Source organism: Leucoraja erinacea, chromosome 34 (genome assembly GCF_028641065.1).
Source record: "Leucoraja erinacea ecotype New England chromosome 34, Leri_hhj_1, whole genome shotgun sequence".
NCBI classification, from domain to species: Eukaryota; Metazoa; Chordata; class Chondrichthyes; order Rajiformes; family Rajidae; genus Leucoraja; species Leucoraja erinaceus.
Genome location: NC_073410.1, coordinates 621,997 through 641,534, shown reverse-complemented (window position 1 = coordinate 641,534; position 19,538 = coordinate 621,997). Strand labels below are relative to the sequence as shown.

General features: G+C 47.2%; 1 protein-coding gene across 3 annotated transcripts; it reads left to right on the top strand.

Moving 5' to 3' along the window:
• The first annotated feature begins 485 nt into the window (after nt 1-485).
• LOC129712869 (uncharacterized) lies at nt 486-18,906 on the top strand. 3 transcript variants are annotated; one of them, XM_055661597.1, is made up of 3 exons: nt 486-876; nt 17,987-18,075; nt 18,341-18,906. In XM_055661597.1, the coding sequence occupies exons 1-3, from the start codon at nt 694-696 to the stop codon at nt 18,687-18,689; spliced, it is 621 nt and encodes a 206-aa protein (XP_055517572.1). In that variant the 5' UTR covers nt 486-693; the 3' UTR covers nt 18,690-18,906. The 3 variants fall into 3 exon arrangements, 1 of the variants encoding a protein (XP_055517572.1); XR_008726149.1 differs by lacking the exon at nt 486-876 and adding an exon at nt 14,782-17,247; XR_008726148.1 differs by lacking the exon at nt 486-876 and adding an exon at nt 14,792-17,387 and having other exon boundaries at nt 17,682-18,075.
• Nucleotides 18,907-19,538: the final 632 nt, after the last annotated feature.

Genomic DNA, 19,538 nt, shown 5'->3' with positions numbered 1-19,538 from the left:
GCTGACATGGATAGAGAAGTGGTTGCCAGACAGGAAACAAAGAGTAGGGATTAACGGGTCCCTTTCAGAATGGCAGGTAGTGACTAGTGGGGTACCGCAAGGCTTGGTGCTGGGATGGCAGCTATTTACAATATATATATTAATGATTTAGGTGAAGGGATTACGTAACATTAGCAAATTTGCAGATGACAAAGCTGGGTGGCAGTGTGAACTGTGAGGAGGATGCTATGTGACTTGGATAGGTTTGTGTGAATGGGCAGATGCATTGTGGATAAACGTGAGGTTATCCACTTTGGTAGCAAAAACAGGAAGGCAGATTATTATCTGAATGGTGTCAAGTTGGGAAAGGGGAAGTACAATGGGATCTGTGGGTTCTTGTTCAATAAGAGGGGATCTTATTGAAACATATAAGATTATTAAGGATTTGGACACTCTAGATAAAGGAAACATATTCCCCAGTGTTGGGGGAGTCCAGAACCAGGGGCCACAGTTTAAGAATAAGGGGTAAGCCATTTAGAACGGAGATGGGGAAACACGTTTTCACACAGAGAGTTGTGAGTGTGGAATTCTCTGCCTCGGAGGCCGGTTCTCTGGATACTTTCAAGAGAGAGCTAGATAGGGCTTTTAAAGATAGCGGAGTCAAGGCATATGGGGAGAAGGCAGGAACGGGGTACTGATTGTGGATGATCAGCCATGATCACATTGAATGGCGGTGCTGGCTCAAAGGGTCGAATGGCCTCCTCCTGCACCTATTGTCTATTGAAGCAAGGTTGTGTCCCATGCTTTGACTTCACGACTGACACAGAAGGAGCGAATCTTCACACCAGAAGCGACAGGAACCCCTTCGTTCTAGCAACGCTGAAAGCCAAGACCAAGGTAAGAACTTATGCTTATAAATGTCCAATTGTTCTTTATTTACCGAGCTAAAATGAAATTTATTTCTGTATACAGTTTAATATATGTATCACCATAAATAATCACTTTGACACATTTTATATAAGCTTCTCGGATACGGTACAAGTGTATAACTAGTAGATTGAGATAGTGGACAGAGAGGCCAGGGTTGGTGCTTTTATTCAATTCTCAGTTTGTAAATGCAGGATTCTTGTGTTGGGGGGTGTGGGGGGGGGAGTGTGTGGGGGAGGGGGTGCGTGTGGGGGAGGGGGTGCGTGTGGGGGGGGGGGGTGTGTGGGGGAGGGGGGGTGTGTGGGGGGGGGGGGGGTGTATTTCTTGCTGTAGATTAACAAGCCTGTAATTGCAACAACACAAAAATGCATGAATGTACATTCCAGTAAATTTATACTCCCCATACTACTGTAAACATGTCCAATGCAACCAAAGACACAGTTCATAGATGTGGTTTGTGTCGGGCAGTATTCAAGAGCCTGATGGTTGCTGGGAATAAGCTGTTCCTGAACCTGGAGGTCACGTTTTTTGGGCTTCTCAACAAATTAATGGGAGCGTAGAGCAACGACACACAGATAACTAATAAAATAAATATCCAGGAAATTAATAATTGAATGCTAGTGTAAAAAACAGACGCGGTCCATAATATCTCATTGTTGTGGTTCATGTTGTGCAGTGTTCGAGAGGCTTGTAATTGCTGGGAAGAAGCTGCTCTTGAACATGGAGGTCAGTTTCCCTGCTTCTGTGGGGTTTTCTATGGTAGGGCGGTGTGGGTCTTTGATATTAGCTGCCTTCTGCAGGTAGCATCTCCTGTAGATCCCTTTGATGGTGAAGAGATCATCACCTGTGACGGACTGAGCAGTTTCTGCGTAACACACGGGTAGCACCAACATTGTCACACTGTACAAGAACAAGGCAGTGCACAGCTACTGTTCTGTTTCATTATTTCATGGTCATATGTACAGGCAACAGAACCTTTAAATGATTTATTGCTGAAGATTAACAAACATGTAATTGCATCAACACAAAAACGCATTCATCAAAATGTCAGTAAATTAATCGTCTTGATACCAAAATAAAAACTTAAGACTCAGTCTGTAGTTCTTCATTGTTCATAGTTGTTGTTAGTGTTGGGCAATGTTTAAGAGCCTGATGGTTGCTGGGAAGAAGCTGTTCCTGAACCTGGAGGTTGTGTGTTTTAAGCTACAGTACCTTGTTGCAGGACTGAAATATTGAGTGTGGTCAGGGTGGTGTGGATCATTGACATTAGCTACCTTTTGGATGCAGCATCTCCTGTAGATCCCTTTGATGGTCGGGGAGATCATTACCTGTGATGGACAGAGCAGTTTCTACCACTCTCTATTCTTCTTCATTCCTGGGAGTTTGTGTTGCTGAGCCAGACTGCAGTGCAACCAGTCAGTGTGCTCCCCCCATACAACTGTACAAGTTCAATAGAGTATTCATCAACGTGTCGAATCTCCTCAATCTTCTGAACAAGTAGAAGTGATGATGAGTCTTGTATGTGATTGCATTGATGTGCTGGAGCCAGGACAGATCTTCAGAGACATGGACAACAAGGAACTTGCAACACAACAATCTCCACCACTGCCACATGAATGAAGACAAGTTTGTGGATCATCGACTTTCCCCTCCTGAGGTCATCGACCATCTGCCATGTTTACTGTGATTGACCAGAGGACAATATCTGACGAGACGGCCATGGACCAGGGCTGGCACACAGAAGCTTCATCACACCTGACTCTGCTGTGTTGCTGAGGAAGATCTGGTGTCGCTGGGAATGTGGAGCTGATCCTCTGTAAACTGCCCTCAGTGGAAGGCGCCCGTGATGGAAGATGTGTCTCCATTTATAGAGCAGTTTCGGCTGTCAGCGAAGTTGGTCACATGGATTGGAAAATCTGATCCCAAAGGCCAATCTTGCTCCACGGTTCTCTGTGACCTCCACACCTGGCGCTGGAGAAGCTGTTGATGAACAACCTGGTGGCCACTGGGGCAGATGATGAGGTCAGAGCTGGGATTCAGAGCTGGCGAGACTGTTTTGACAAATTTCTTAAATGCCCGTGGATTCTTATGTGCAACTGGATAAATGCAGGGCACAATGTGGATTCTTATGTGACACGTTACTGTACCCCAAGAGGGATTGGATAACACAACACAAGCCTTTCACTGTACCTCAGTACACATGACAATATAAATCAAAATAAATTAAACTAAACTAAAACACAAAATGAACGTCAGGAACTTGAGCGCGGTTCTTGTTAAACCATCGGATTTAAAGCCACATCGTTGTGGACCACATCGGAATTTCTAACTAAAGTCCCTAAAAAAGCCACAAGCCACCCGCCCAAGCTCTCACTTGTATTTGGGATTTATTCGTCAACATTTCCTAATACACTGATGATCAGCCATGATCATATTGAATGGCGGTGCAGGCTCGAAGGGCCGAATGGCCTACTCCTGCACCTAATTTCTATGTTAATACAACTAGCAGTGATTTGTTGCACATGAGAATCCACAGCATTTAAATTTGTCAAACTCATCTGGCTCTGACTCATCATTTGACCCAGTGACATTTTCCTGCACGTCTTCGGAGAGAAAGTTCCTCGTAAACAGCTGGCGACCACATCAGTCGGCAGATGTTTCATGTTTTCCCCTTGACACCGTCTGGAGGAGAACCGGGGCCACAAGAAATCCCACCAACTTGTCCCTCAACAGCTTCTCCAGTGGCAGATGTGGACGGTCACGCAGAACATGGAGCAAGATTGGCCTTTGGGATCTTCAACCATGTGTTATTCCAGTCCATGGTGAACATCAACCTCTGCTATATGCTGTGGTCATTAACTGACCTGGTGAATGGAGACTAGAATGGAGACCTGAAGGGCCGTGATTCAAAACATCATCTGTCCATTCCCTCCACATATGCTGCCTGACCTGCTGAGTTCCTCCAGCTGTATTTCTTCTGACCAATGAGATTGAGCCTTGCAGATCTGTTCTGGAGCCACAGGAAGTTGTTCCTCAACAACTGCTCCACACATGGAAGTTTGCTTCAAACTTGAAGAAAGATTGGCCTTCTTGCAAAAGCTTTAGATTCTGTCCACAGACGTGGCTCTAGCAGGTATTGGAGACGGGTGGATGTCCACCACGTCATCTAAACCTCACTCAGTCCTTCCACAAGAACATGCATCCACAGTGCAATGTGATGGCGCTACTTCGGACAGTTTCCCCATGAGTAGTGGAGTGAACTGGGTATAAAGACAAGAGTTAAAGGGAAAGCAAGTCCAGGAAAAGTTACAAAAGACTCCCGAAATAATGGGAAGGAAAGTTCGAGAAGGGATAAGAGAGTAAGGTCAGGGGCAATAGTGAGGGGAGGTGAATACCGAAGTTAAAGTGTTCTATATTAATGCGCAAAATATAAGAAATAAAGTGGACGAGCTTGAGGCTCAGTTAGAAATGAGCAAGTATGATGTTGTGGGAACTACAGAGACATGGCTGCAAGAGGACCAGGGCTGGGAACTGAATATTGAAGGGTATACGTCCTATCAAAAAGACAGACAGGTGGGCAGAGGGGGTGGGGTAGCTCTGTTGGTGAGGAATTAAATTCAGTCCCTTGCAAGTGGTGACATAGAATCAGGGGATGTAGAGTCAGTATGGATTGAACTGAGGAATTGTAAGGGTAAAAATCCCTAATAGGACATCTACAGGCCCCCAAATAGTAGCCTGGATATAGGGTGCAAGTTGAATCAAGTGTTGACTTTGGCATGTCGTAAAGTTAGTACTATGGTTGTTATGGGAGATTTCACCATGCAGATGGACTGGGAAAATCAGGTTGGTACTGGACCCCAGGAAAGGGAGTTTGTGGAGTGCCTCCGTGATGGATTCTTAGAGCAGCTTGTACTGGAGCCTACCAGGGAGAAGGTAATTCTGGATTTAGTGTTGTGTAATGAACCGGATTTGATAAGGGACCTCAAGGAAAATGAGCCATTAGGAGGTAGTGACCATAATATGGTCATGTTTAATATACAATTGGAGAGGGAGAAGGGTAAATCGGAGGTGTCAGTGATACAGTTGAACGAAGGGGACTATGGAGCCATGAGGGAGGAGCTGGCCAAAGTTGACTGGAAAGATACACTAGCTGGGATGACAGTGAAACAACAATGGCAGGTATTTCTGGGAATAATACAGAAGGTGCAGGAGCAGTTCATTCCAAATAGAAAGATTCCAAAGGGAGTAAGGGGCGACCGTGGCTGACAAGGGACGTCAGGGACAGTATAAAAATAAAAGAGAAGTATAACGTAGCAAAGATGAGCAGGAAGCCAGAGGATTGGGTAACGTTTAAAGAGCAACAGAAGATAACTAAAAAGGCAATATGGGGAGAAACGATGAGGTACGAAGGTAAGCTAGTCAGGAATATAACGGAGGATAGTAAAAGATTCAGGTATGTGAAGAGGAAAAAAATAGTTGAGACCAAAGTTGGACCCTTGAAGACTGAAAAGGGTGAATTTGTTATGGGGAACAAGGAAATGGCAGATGAGTTGAACAGGTACTTTGGATCTGTCTTCACTAAGGAGACACAAACAATCTTCCTGATGTACTAGTGGCCAGAGGATCTGGGGTGACTGAGGAACTGAAGGAAATCCACATTAGGCAAGAAATGGTGCTGGGTAGACTGATGGGACTGAAGGCTGATAAATCCCCAGGGCCTGATGGTCTGCATCCCAGGGTACTTAAGGAAGTGGCTCTAGAAATTGTGGAGGCATTGGTGATAATTTTCCAATGTTCTATAGACTCAGGATCAGTTCCTGTGGATTGGAGGGTAGCTAATGTTATCCCACTTTTTATGAAAGACGGGAGGGAGAAAACAATTATAGACCAGTTAGCCTGACATGGGTGGTGGGGAAGATGCTGGAGTCAATTATAAAAGATGAAATAGCGGCACATTTGGATAGTAGTAACAGGGCCTGTCCCACTGTGTGATTATTTTGGCGACTGCGAGCGTCAGAGACTGACGCCCGTAAAACCGTCAAGTTGTACGACGTACACGCTGTCGTATGTTGTCCTGCGGGTGACGTCCGGTTAGGGACAGGGGCCACAGATGGGCTGTAAAATATTCCTCCTTCAATGCATGGATTTTAAACATTAATATATTAAAATTAATACAATAGAATCAATTGTGCAAATGAAAAGATGTCTGAGTCGTACAGTTTTATTTACAGATGTATTGGTCCGCTTCCAGATCCAATCACTGTCTCTAATCTTTCACAGGGATGGTTCAGTCTGTGAACTGAACTCCCCTCTCCATTCCACCCCCCTCTTTCCCCTCCCACTCCCTCCCTCCTTCTCTCCTACCCTTCTCCCTTCTCCCCCCTTCTTCCCTTCCCCCTTCTTCCCTTCCCCCTCTTCCTCCCTTCTCCCCTTTCTCCACTCCCCCCCCCCCCCTCAAATCCCCTTCTCCCCATCTCCCTCCTTTCTCCCATTCTCCAGCCCCCATCCTCCACAGTTTCCTCGATGCCCCCCATTTGTGGACCCAGCCTGCAACCAGCTAAACCCTGCACACTATCCCACACACGCTAGGGACAATTTATACAAACCCTAACCCCAGCCATAACTCTAACCCTAACACTAACCCCAGCCATAACTCTAACTCTAACCATAACCCTAACACTAACAGCCATAACTCTAACTCTAACCATAACCCTAACACTAACCTCAGCCCTAACGCTAACTCTAACTCTAGGTTAATAGGCTTGGTATGTATAAATTGTCCCAAGCATGTGTGGGACAGTGTGCAGGGATCACTGGTCGGTGTGGACTCGATGGGCCGAAGGGCACTGGATCTCTGAACTAAATGTGATTCAGGGGCCCCAGTGGTTGGACTTAAACCCCCAATGTTCTGCCTGCTCATGGGAACTAAACTGTTGGTCACGAGTTGTCCCAGAGGACAGATCTCTCTTCCAATGGTCTCTCCAAACCTCCAGAGGCAGCGGGCTTTCCCTGTGAAAGGTTAGAGGCGGTGATTGGATCTGGAAGCGGACCAATACATCTGTAAATAAAACTGAACGATTCAGACATCTTATCATTTGCACAATTGATTTCATTGTATCAATTTTAATATATTAATGTTTAAAATCCATGCATTGACGGAAGAATATTCTACAGCCCATCTGTGGTCCCTCACCCTACCCTAAGCAGCGTCACCCACAGGACAGCGTACGTCAGTCAGCGTGTGACAGGGCACGCAATGTGGTGAGACACACAGATGTCGCCCCTTGATTTTGAACATTCCAAAACCCAGGGGCAACAGGGAGACACGGCATCACTACATGTGTCATCACGTGTCACACCAAGTCACGAAACGACAACTTGTTTTCAGGTTGTCGCCCAAGTGGGACTGGCCCTTAACAGGATCGGTCCAAGTCAGCATGGATTTTCAAAGGGGAAATCATGCTTAACTAATCTTCTGGAATTGGTGAGGATGTAACTAGGAAAATGGACAAGGGAGAGCCAGTGGATGTAGTGCACCTGGACTTTCAGAAATAATTCAATACGGTCCCACATAGGAGATTAGGGGGCAAAATTATGACACATGCTTTTGAGGTAGAGTGCTGACATGGATAGAGAAGTGGTTGGTGGACAGGAAACAAAGAGTAGGGATTAACGGGTCCCTTTCAGAATGGCAGGCAGTGACTAGTGGGGTACTGCAAGGCTTGGTGCTGGGACGGCAGCTATTTACAATATATATATTAATGATTTAGGTGAAGGGATTACGTAACATTAGCAAGTTTGCAGATGACAAAGCTGGGTGGCAGTGTGAACTGTGAGGAGGATGTTATGTGACTTGGATAGGTTGGGTGAATGGGCAGATGCATTGTGGATAAATGTGAGGTTATCCACTTTGGTAGCAAAAACAGGAAGGCAGATTATTATCTGAATGGTGTCAAGTTGGGAAAGGGGAAGTACAATGGGATCTGTGGGTTCTTGTTCAATAAGAGGGGATCTTATTGAAACATATAAGATTATTAAGGATTTGGACACTCTAGAGACAGGAAACATATTCCCCAGTGGTGGGGGAGTCCAGAACCAGGGGCCACAGTTTAAGAATAAGGGGTAAGCCATTTAGAACGGAGATGGGGAAACACGTTTTCACACAGAGAGTTGTGAGTGTGGAATTCTCTGCCTCGGAGGCCGGTTCTCTGGATACTTTCAAGAGAGAGCTAGATAGGGCTTTTAAAGATAGCGGAGTCAAGGCATATGGGGAGAAGGCAGGAACGGGGTACTGATTGTGGATGATCAGCCATGATCACATTGAATGGCGGTGCTGGCTCAAAGGCTCGAATGGCCTCCTCCTGCACCCATTGTCTATTGAAGCAAGGTTGTGTCCCAGCTCCCATGGTTTGACTTCACGACTGACACAGAAGGAGCGAATCTTCACACCAGAAGCGATTGGAACCTCTTCATTCTAGCAACGCTGAAAGGCAAGACCAAGGTAAGAACTTATGCTTATAAATGTCCAATTGTTCTTTATTTGTCATATTTACCGAGCTAAAGTGAAATTCATTTCTGTATACAGTTTAATATATGTATCACCATAAATAATCACTTTGACACATTTTATATAAGCTTCTCGGATACGGTACAAGTGTATAACTAGTAGATTGAGATAGTGGACACAGAGGCCAGGTTTGGTGCCTTTATTCAATTCTCAGTTTGTAAATGCAGGATTCTTGTGTTGGCGGGGGTGTGTGGGGGGGGGGGGGGGAGGGGTGGGGGGATAGGGGGGGGGGGAGGGAGTGTGGGGGGGGAGTAGGTGGGGGGGGGGGGGGGGGTGTATTTCTTGCTGTAGATTAACAAGCCTGTAATTGCAACAACACAGAAATGCATGAATTTACATTCCAGTAAATTTATACTCCCCATACTACTGTAAACATGTCCAATGCAACCAAAGACACAGTCCATCGTTCTTCACAGTTCATAGATGTGGTTTGTGTCGGGCAGTGTTCAAGAGCCTGATGGTTGCTGGGAACAAGCTGTTCCTGAACCTGGAGGTCACGTTTTTTGGGCTTCTCAACAAATTATTGGGAGCGTAGAGCAACGACACACAGATAACTAATAAAATAAATATCCAGGAAATTAATAATTGAATGCTAGTGTAAAAAACAGACGCGGTCCATAATATCTCATTGTTGTGGTTCATGTTGTGCAGTGTTTGAGAGGCTTGTAATTGCTGGGAAGAAGCTGCTCTTGAACATGGAGGTCAGTTTCCCTGCTTCTGTGGGGTTTTCTATGGTAGGGCGGTGTGGGTTTTTGATATTAGCTGCCTTCTGCAGGTAGCATCTCCTGTAGATCCCTTTGATGGTGAAGAGATCATCACCTGTGACGGACTGAGCAGTTTCTGCGTAACGCACGGGTAGCACCAACATCGTCACACTGTACAAGAACAAGGGAGTGCACCAGCTACTGTTCTGTTTCATTATTTCATGGTCATATGTACAGGCAACAGAACCTTTAAATGATTTATTGCTGAAGATTAACAAACATGTAATTGCAACAACACAAAAACGCATTCATCAAAATGTCAGTAAATTAATCGTCTTGATACCAAAATAAAAACTTAAGACTCAGTCTGTAGTTCTTCATTGTTCATAGTTGTTGTTAGTGTTGGGCAATGCTTAAGAGCCTGATGGTTGCTAGGAAGAAGCTGTTCCTGAACCTGGAGGTTGTGTGTTTTAAGCTACAGTACCTTGTTGCAGGACTGAAATATTGAGTGTGGTCAGGGTGGTGTGGATCATTGACATTAGCTACCTTTTGGATGCAGCATCTCCTGTAGATCCCTTTGATGGTGGGGAGATCATTACCTGTGATGGACAGAGCAGTTTCTACCACTCTGTATTCTTCTTCATTCCTGGGAGTTTGTGTTGCTGAACCAGACTGCAGTGCAACCAGCCAGTGTGCTCTCTCCCATACAACTGTACAAGTTCAATAGAGTATTCATCAACATGTCAAATCTCCTCAATCTTCTGAACAAGTAGAGGTGATGATGAGTCTTGTATGTGATGGCATTGATGTGCTGGAGCCAGGACAGATCTTCAGAGACATGGACAACAAGGAACTTGCAACACAACATTCTCCACCACTGCCACATGAATGAAGACAAGTTTGTGGATCATCGGCTTTCCCCTCCTGAGGTCATCGACCATCTGCCATGTTTACTGTGATTGACCAGAGGACAATATCTGACGAGACGGCCATGGACCAGGGCTGGCACACAGAAGCTTCATCACACCTGACCCTGCTGTGTTGCTGAGGAAGATCTGGTGTCACTGGGAATGTGGAGCTGATCCTCTGTAAACTGCCCTCAGTGGAAGACCATGATGGAAATGTGTTTATAGAGCTCGGCTGTCAGCGAAGTTGGAACAGAAATCTGCTGGAGCAACTCAGTGGGTCAGGCAGCATCTGTGGAGGGAATGGACAGACGATGATTGGATCAAGAGTTCATTCTTGTCTCCATTTACCAGGTTGGATTATGATGACAGGAAATGGCCGAGATTGATGATCACCGTGGACTGGAATGACAGATGATTGAAGATCCTGAAGACCCAATCTTGCTCCACGTTCTCTGCGACCTTCCACACCAGGAGCTGGAGAAGTTATTGAGGAACAACTTGATGGGATTTCTGGTGGCCATGGATCTCCTCCAGATTGTTTGAAAGGACAAACATGACAGATGTCTGAGTGCCGGCTGTTGGCCGAGGCTGCATCTCCGAGAGAACACTACATCTGCGGAGGGAATGGACAGATGACATTTGGATCGGGATCCTTCAAGACTCCATTCTTGTCTCCATTTACCAGGTCACTTTCTGACGACAGGAAATGGGACGGTTTGATGATTACAGTGGACTTGAATGACTGAACCTTGAAGATCCCAAAGGCCAATCTTACTCAACGTTCTACGCGACCTTCCACACCTGGCATTGTTGAGGAACAACTTGGTGGGACATCTTGTCACCCCGGATCTCCTCCAGACAGTGTGAAGGGGAAAGGATGAAACATCTGCTGACTGATGTGGTCGTCAGCTGTTTGCGAGGAACTTTCTCTCAGAAGAATTGCAGGAAAATGCCACTGGGGCAGATGATGAGTCAGAGCTGGACGAGTTTGACAAATTTCTTAAACGGCGTGGATTCTCCCGTGCAACCTCAACAGGGATTGGACAGCACGCAACAAAGGCGATGTCAGGAACCCGAGTGCCGTTCGTGGAAAACCATCGGATATGAAGCCACATCGGTGGGGACCGCACCGGAATTTCTCACTCCGTCCAACAAAGGCCCTTTTAAGAGCCACTTCTAGAAAGAGCTACAACCTCTTCCCCACCTGCGCTCTCGTCTGCATTTGAGATTTCATCGTCAACATTTACCAGTACAACTAGCACGCGGGAATCCACGCCTTTTAAGAAATTTGTCAAACACATCTGTCAAACATCTGCCCCAGTAGCATTTTCCTGCAAGTCTTCAGAGGGAAAGTTCCTCACAAACAGCTGGTGACCACATCAGTCGGCAGATGTTTCATGCTTTCCACTTCATACCTTCTGGAGGAGATCCAGGGCCACAAGAGGTCCCACCAAGATGTTCCTCAATAGGTTCTTCAGCGCCAGGTGTGGAAGGTCACGGAGAACATGGGGTAAGATTGGCCTTTGCGATCTCCAATGTTCTGCCATTCAAGTCCACGGTGAGTCATTGACCTCCGCCACGTTCCTGAGATTGACCAGAGGACAAGATCTGAAGAGACGGCCACGGACCAGGGGTAACACGCAGAAGTTTCATCACACCTGACCCTGCTGTGTTGCTGAGGGAACCTCCCGGTGAGCGCTGTTCAGCCGTGCTGGAGCCGACCTGGCAGTCGACACAGAGCCGGTCAAGACCAGACTTGGCCGGAGGGGGCCACGAATAAGGACGAGCCTGGCGGCCAAAGTGTCTGCGGAGAACGAGGGTCAAAGACCGGCCCTCGGTGGGTGCCCGGAGGTTGGTCGAGGACCTGCCACCAAGAAGGAAGAGGGACCATCGGGACCACATTGGTCACTCATCACCCCAACAGAAGAAGGATATCAGGGGCTAATGGACATGTCTCAAGCTCGCAACAAAGACCGACTGACCATCATCAGAGAGAGGGTGGTGTCCCTCAACACACACGTGTAACACCAACATCATCACACTGCACAAGGACAAGGGAGATCTCAGCGAGTGCACCAACTACAGGGACATCTCACTTCTGAGTGTTACAGGAAAGGCCTTTGCCAGAGTGATCCTACAAAGACTACACAGACTCGCTGACCTGAGGCACAAGGCGGTTTCCATGGCGATAGATCCACAATGGACATGATCTTCTCCCTGCGTCAAATCCAAGAAAAATGTGAAGAGCAGCAAACCCCAATGTTCATCGCCTTTGTGGATGTTACAAAAGCTTTTGGTTCTGCAGCAGACACGGCCTCTACCAGCTACTGGAGATGATTAGATGTCCACCACGTCTTCTAAACCTCACTTGGTCCTTCCATGAGAACATGCATCTACAGTGGAATTTGATGAAGCTACATCAGACAGTGGAGTGAAGCAAGACTCTGTCCCAACTCCCATGGTGTTCAGCATCTTCCTATCTCCACTTCTGCCCTTTGCCTTCCCAACAGGCACGGAAGATGTGTATCTTCAAACCAGAAGTGATGCGATGCTCTTCAATGTGGCAATGTTGAAAGCCAAGATGGAAGGTGAGAACTGTGCTTATATGGGAACTCCAGCCTGCTGATGATGCTACACTCAGTTCCCCAAAAGAAGAAGGACTTCAGGGGCTGATGGACAGACTGTCACATGCTTGCACCAAAGACCGACCAGCAATCAGCGTTAAGATGCCTGTTGTCATGGGTCAGGGCTCTCCACTCGCCTCTGAAATCACCATAAACACCACTCGGGCTGGAAAATGTTTTAAATTTACCAACCTAGGATCTACGGTGACTGACAAGCCACTCTCTGGATGAGGAAACCAATTCACGTACAGTAAACCACCTTCCTCTACAGCACCCACCTTCAGGAGACTAAGCAAGTGGATATGGAAGAACAGGAAACTCACAATGAAGACCAAGGTAACTTTCTACAACATGTGAGTGTTGAACACGTTACTGTACAGCAGTGAAGCTTGGGCAACTTACCTCCATCAAGAACGGTAAATGAATGGGAGAGGACCAAGAGAGGACCCGGCTGTGGGCAGCCTAGGACGGGCCCGCGGTGGGTGTCGGAGGTCAGACGAGGAGTGAAGTGGAGAACAAAATGGGACCTGCGTTGGAACCAGGACAGATCTTCAGAGATATGAACGCCCAGGAACTTGAAGCAGGATCTTGGAACATAACTTTCTCCACCACTGTCCCATCAATGAAGTCAAGTTTGTGGATCTGCGGCTTTCTCCTGAGGTCAACAAATAGCTCTGTGATCCTGCGGACATTGAGAACAACACGTCTGCACTGGCAGCATTCCCTCAGATTATCAATCTCTGACATCATTATCCATCATTTGTCCAACAACGGTGGTATCGTCGGTGGAATTTAAAGACAGCATTGGGATGGTCTGTGTGTACAGTCCTGGTGATAGAGCAGGGGACTGAGCACACAGCCTTGAGCTGGTCCTGTGTTGGTTATAGAGGAGGAGGTGTTGCCTGTTTGTGCTGATTGTGGTCTGCTGATGAGGAAATTGAAGATCCAGTTGTACAGGATTGAGCAGAGACAAAGGTTAAGGAGATGTGTGGGGACATCCAGGACAGATCTTCAGAGACATGGACACCCAGGAACTTGCAACATTAAGTTCTTCACCACTGTCCCATGAATGAAGACAAGTTTGTGGATCATCGGCTTTCTCCTCCTGAGGTCATCGACCATCTGCCATGTTTACTGTGATTGACCAGAGGACAATATCTGACGAGACGGCCATGGACCAGGCCTGGCACACAGAAGCTTCATCACACCTGACCCTGCTGTGTTGCTGAGGAAGATCTGGTGTCACTGGGAATGTGGAGCTGATCCTCTGTAAACTGCCCTCAGTGGAAGACCATGATGGAAATGTGTTTATAGAGCTCGGCTGTCAGCGAAGTTGGAGCAGAAATCTGCTGGAGGAACTCAGCGGGTCAGGCAGCATCTGTGGAGGGAATGGACAGACGCCGTTTTGGGTCGTGGCCCTTCAAGACTCCATTCTAGTCTCCATTTAACAGGTCAGTTTCCGAGACAGCAGGTGCCATAGTTTGATGGTCACCATGGATGGAATGACACATCGTTGAAGATCCCAAAGGCCAATCTTGCTCCACGTTCTCTGTGACCTTCCACACCTGGCGCTGGAGAAGCTGTTGAGGAACAACCTGGTGGGACTTCTTGTCGCCCTGGATCTCCTCCAGATGGTGTGAAGGGGGAAACATGAAACATCTGCCGACTGATGTGGTCGCCAGCTGTTTGCGAGGAACTTTCCCTCCAAAGACTTGCAGGAAAATGCCACTGGGGCAGATGATGAGTCAGAGCTGGGCGAGTTTGACAAATTTCTTAAATGCCGTGGATTCTTATGTGCAACCCCAAGAGGGATTGGATAACACAACAAAAGCCTTTCACTGTACCTCAGTACACATGACAATATAAATCAAAATAAATTAAACTAAACTAAACTAAAACAAACGTCAGGAACTTGAGCACCGTTCGTGTTAAACCATCGGATTTAAAGCCACATCGTTGTGGACTGCACCGTAATTTCTCACTAAAGTCCCTAAAAAAGCCACAAGCCACCCGCCCGCGCTCTCACTTGTATTTGGGATTTATTCGTCAACATTTCCCAATACACTGATGATCAGCGATGATCATATTGAATGGCGGTGCAGGCTCGAAGGGCCGAATGGCCTACTCCTGCACCTAATTTCTATGTTAATACAACTAGCAGTGATTTGTTGCACATGAGAATCCACAGCGTTTAGATTTGTCAAACTCATCTGGATCTGACTCATCATTTGACCCAGTGACATTTTCCTGCAAGTATTCGGAGAGAAAGTTCCTCGTAAACAGCTGGCGACCACATCAGTCGGCAGATGTTTCATGTTTTCCCCTTGACGCCGTCTGGAGGAGAACCGGGGCCACAAGAAATCCCACCAACTTGTTCCTCAACAGCTTCTCCAGTGACAGATGTGGACGGTCACGCAGAACATGGAGCAAGACAGATCTTCAGGGATATGAACGCCCAGGAACTTGAAGCAGGATCTTGGAACATAACTTTCTCCACCACTGTCCCATCAATGAAGTCAAGTATGTGGATCTGCGGCTTTCTCCTGAGGTCAACAAATAGTTCTGTGGTCCTGCGGACATTGAGAACAAAACGTCTGCACTGGCAGCATTCCCTCAGATTATCAATCTCTTGACTCGTCATTATCCATCATTTGTCCAACAATGGTGGTATCGTCGGTGGAATTTAAAGACGGGTTTGGGATGGTCTGGCTGTGCAGTCCTGGTCATAGAGCAGTGGACTGAGCTGGTCCTGTGTTGGTTATAGAGGAGGAGGTGTTGCCTGTTTGTGCTGATTGTGGTCTGCTGATGAGGAAATTGAAGATCCAGTTGTCCAGTTGTACAGGATTGAGCAGAGACATGGTTAAGGAGATGATCACTGTGGACTTGAATGACAGAAGATTGAAGCCACTCAAGACCGGACTCGGCCCGCAGTGGCCACGAACAAGGACAAACCCAGCAGCCGAAGTGACCGCTGAGACAAGGGTCAACTACGGGCCCTCGGTAGGTGCCGGAGGTCAGACTTGTCATGGAATGGCTCGCCGTGGAGAAGGAAGAGGAACCATCGGGATCATATTTGTCACTCATCACCCCAACAGAAGAAGGACTTCAGGGGCTGATGGACAGACTGTCTCATACTTGCAATGATTACCGACTGGCAATCAGTATTAAGACGAACTTTGTCATGGGTCAAGGCACTCCGCTCCCCTCTGTAATCATCCTAAACACCTGTCAGCTGGAAACTCATCCAATTCACCGACCAAGGATCAACGGTGACTGATAGCCACTCTCTGGACAAGGAAATCAATTCATCTACAGTAAACTACCTTTCTGTACAGTAACCACATTCTGGAGGATATCCAAGCAGACATGGAAGAACAGGAGTAACAATGTCCTATTGGCAACATTCCCTCAGATTATCAATCTCTCTCCTGTACTCTGACTCATCATCACCCATTATTTGTCCAACAACGGTGGTACCGTCGGTGAAATTTAAAGACAGCATTGGAATGGTCTGGCTGTGCAGTCCTGGCCATAGAGCAGTGGACTGAGCTCACGGCCTTGAGCTGGTCCTGTGCTGGTTATAGAGGAGGGGGTGTTGGCAGGTTGTGCTGAGTTGGTGGCCTTGCTTGAGACTGACTTTGAGTCCCACCACAGGGCCGTGGACTTACCATCGGAGCCTGAGATCCAGATTCAGATTCAAACGTAATTGTCATTGTGCAGTGTACAGTACAGAGACAACAAAATGCAGTTAGCATCTCCCTAGAAGAGCGACATAGAATATGAGCAATAAATAAATATATTTACGTGCATACAGTCATAGTAGTGCAATTATTTTTCTTCCTGGTGGACGGAGTGTCCGGGGGGGTGGGGTTGATTGGCAGTCACCGAGGTACAGTGTTGAGTAATGTAACAGCCGCAGGGAAGAAGCTGTTCCTGGACCTGCTGGTTCGGCAACGGAGAGACCTGTAGCGCCTCCCGGATGGTAGGAGGGTAAACAATCTGTGGTTGGGGTGAGAGCAGTCCTTGGCGATGCTGAGCGCCCTTTGCAGACAGCGCTTGCTTTGGACAGACTTCCTTGCCTGGGATCGACATTCCAACCACAGCCTGCGGATCTCAACATCAAGGAGCTCGCAATCTCGGGTGGAGATGTCGGGGAGGTCCAAAGTCGCAGGAGGTTCGAGCTGAGATCCCCCCGATGCAGGAGCTTGATCGCCCCGACGAGGTGGGCCCGACTGCCGGCTACGGGAGCCAAGATCGCCCCGTCAACAGAAGTCTCGAGGCCCCGACTGTGGGAGAACAAAGAAGGGAAGAGATTGAACTTTTTCCAGGGTGATCATCAGCCTCTGATTGACCTGAGATTGACCAAAGGACAAGATCTGAAGAAATGGCCATGGACCAAGGGAAACATGTAGAAGCTTCAATGCTCCTGACTCTTCTGTGTTCCTGAGGAGGATGTGGTGCTACTAGGAATAGGCTGAGCTGTTTCTCCGCTGAACGGCCTTTCCGTGCCTGGTATGGGACATCGCTCGGGACTTCAGGTAAGACCTTTACTTGGGTATCCTTCCTCTGCAATTCCCCATGAGATAGACCTTACAAACAGTTGTAGAACACTCACTGGCAGCATATTCCTGGCTCCCGATCTCTCACTGTCTGAAGCAGCTCCTGTGCCACCAACAATGTAGACAGCTGGTTACACAGAAAAGCTGGAGAAACTCAGCGGGTGCAGCAGTATCTATGGAGCGAAGGAAATAGGCAACGTTTCGGGCCGAAACCCTTCTTCAGACTGATCGGGGGTGGGGGTAGGTGGGGACCACAGATGGGGGACAGTTAGAGAGGAGGTTGTGAAACTGTCTCCGGAGAGAAGAGGAGAACTTCTTCAAGGTAGGCATATCTTGAAGAGATAGCGCAGTAGAGTGTACACAGTGTTTAAGAGGGAACTGCAGATGCTGGAGAATCGAAGGTTACACAGAAGGTAGACAGCTGTCCGTCTTCAAACTGCTCTGCCAGTGCAACTTGTCATATGTTCATTGGTCATAGGACCAAAATTAGTCCATTCAGCCCATCGAGTCTAATCCACCATTCAATCATGGCTGATCTATCTTTCCCTCTCATTCTCCTGTCTTCTCCCTGTAACCTTTGACCCCCTTACTAATCAAGAACCTGTTGATCTCCGCTTTAAAAATTCCCAATGACTTGGTCTCCACTGCCGTCTGTGGCAAATAATTCCACAGATTCACCACCCTCTGACTAAAGAAATTCCTTCTCATCTTTCTAAAGGTACGTCCTTTTATTCTGAGGCTATGGCTTCTGGTCCAAGACTCTCCGACTGGTGGAAACATCCTCTCCACGTCTACTCTTACTATTCGGTAAGTTTCAACGAGTTTACCCCCTCATCCTTCTAAACTCCAGCAAGTACAGGCCCAGCGCCACCAAATGCCATCATATCTTAACCCAATCATTCCCGAGATCATTCTCGTAAATGTTCTCTGGACCAACACATCCTTCCTGAGATTTGGTGAGCATTACATCTCTTTTATATATTTTAGAGTTACTCCAGCTTTTTGAGTTTATATTCCAGTTGTCTTGAAATGAATGCTAACATTGCATTTGCCTTGTTATTTGTATGTGCAGGGTCGCTCAGCATTTGGAGAAACAATGGGCCTTTGGGATCTTCAGCGTTGCCTGGCCCTTCAAGTCCATGGCTGAAGATCTACCTCCAACACTTTGCTACACAGTGTCAGAGGGGAAATCGAGCAGAAGCCCATTGAAGCCTCGTCACTACGGACTGCAACCGGTTCCAAAGAGAGAGATCAGATGTCACCAGATACCCACTGTAACCACTCTGGAAACTGCTCTTCCAGGATGCAGGACGTTACTCAGTACGTACCCTTCCAAAGGTTGTCTATGTAGACAGCAAGACTCAACCTGTTGGGGTCATGAGGTCCAGTGGGTCTATTGTCCAACCAAGGAGTTGTTCTGAAGTCCTGACCTCCCTTTCTTTGACAGCAGGCGACTCAAATCCCACCCACCCTTTCAAAGGTTGTTGTAAAAGCCACTAATAAAGAGCTTTCATTTTGTATATTGATCTTTTTATTTTGTGTCTCTGGAATTCTTGACTCTCAATAAATCTCACCAAAGCTAAGAAATCTGGTTATGGTGATGAGTTCACAGATACAAATGTGGTGACTTTATGCTGATGGAATTATACAAGATGCCATTGTTATCAAGAAGGAGGGGGTATTGGGCCCGTGAGAAGCAGTGAGGTGGAGAGGTGCCAGGGGCTGACGGGATCGATGGAATTGTGATGGGCCATTGGACACAGATGCATCCCACAGAACAGTCGGCTATGATCATATTGAATGGTGGTGCTGGCTTGAAGGGCCGAATAGAAACATAGAAATTAGGTGCTGGAGTAGGCCATTCGGCCCTTCGAGCCTGCACCGCCATTCAATATGATCATGGCTGATCATCCAACTCAGTATCCTGTACCTGCCTTCTCTCCATACCCCCTGATCCCCTTAGCCACAAGGGCCACATCTAACTCCCTCTTAAATATAGCCAATGAACTCGCCTCGACTACCCTCTGTGGCAGAGAGTTCCAGAGATTCACCACTCTGTGTGTGAAAAAAGTTCTTCTCATCTCGGTTTTAAAGGATTTCCCCCTTATCCTTAAGCTGTGACCCCTTGTCCTGGACTTCCCTAACATCAGGAACAATCTTCCTGCATCTAGCCTGTCCAACCCCTTAAGAATTTTGTAAGTTTCTATAAGATCCCCCCTCAATCTCCTAAATTCTAGAGAGTGGCCTGCTCCTGCATCTATCTATCTATC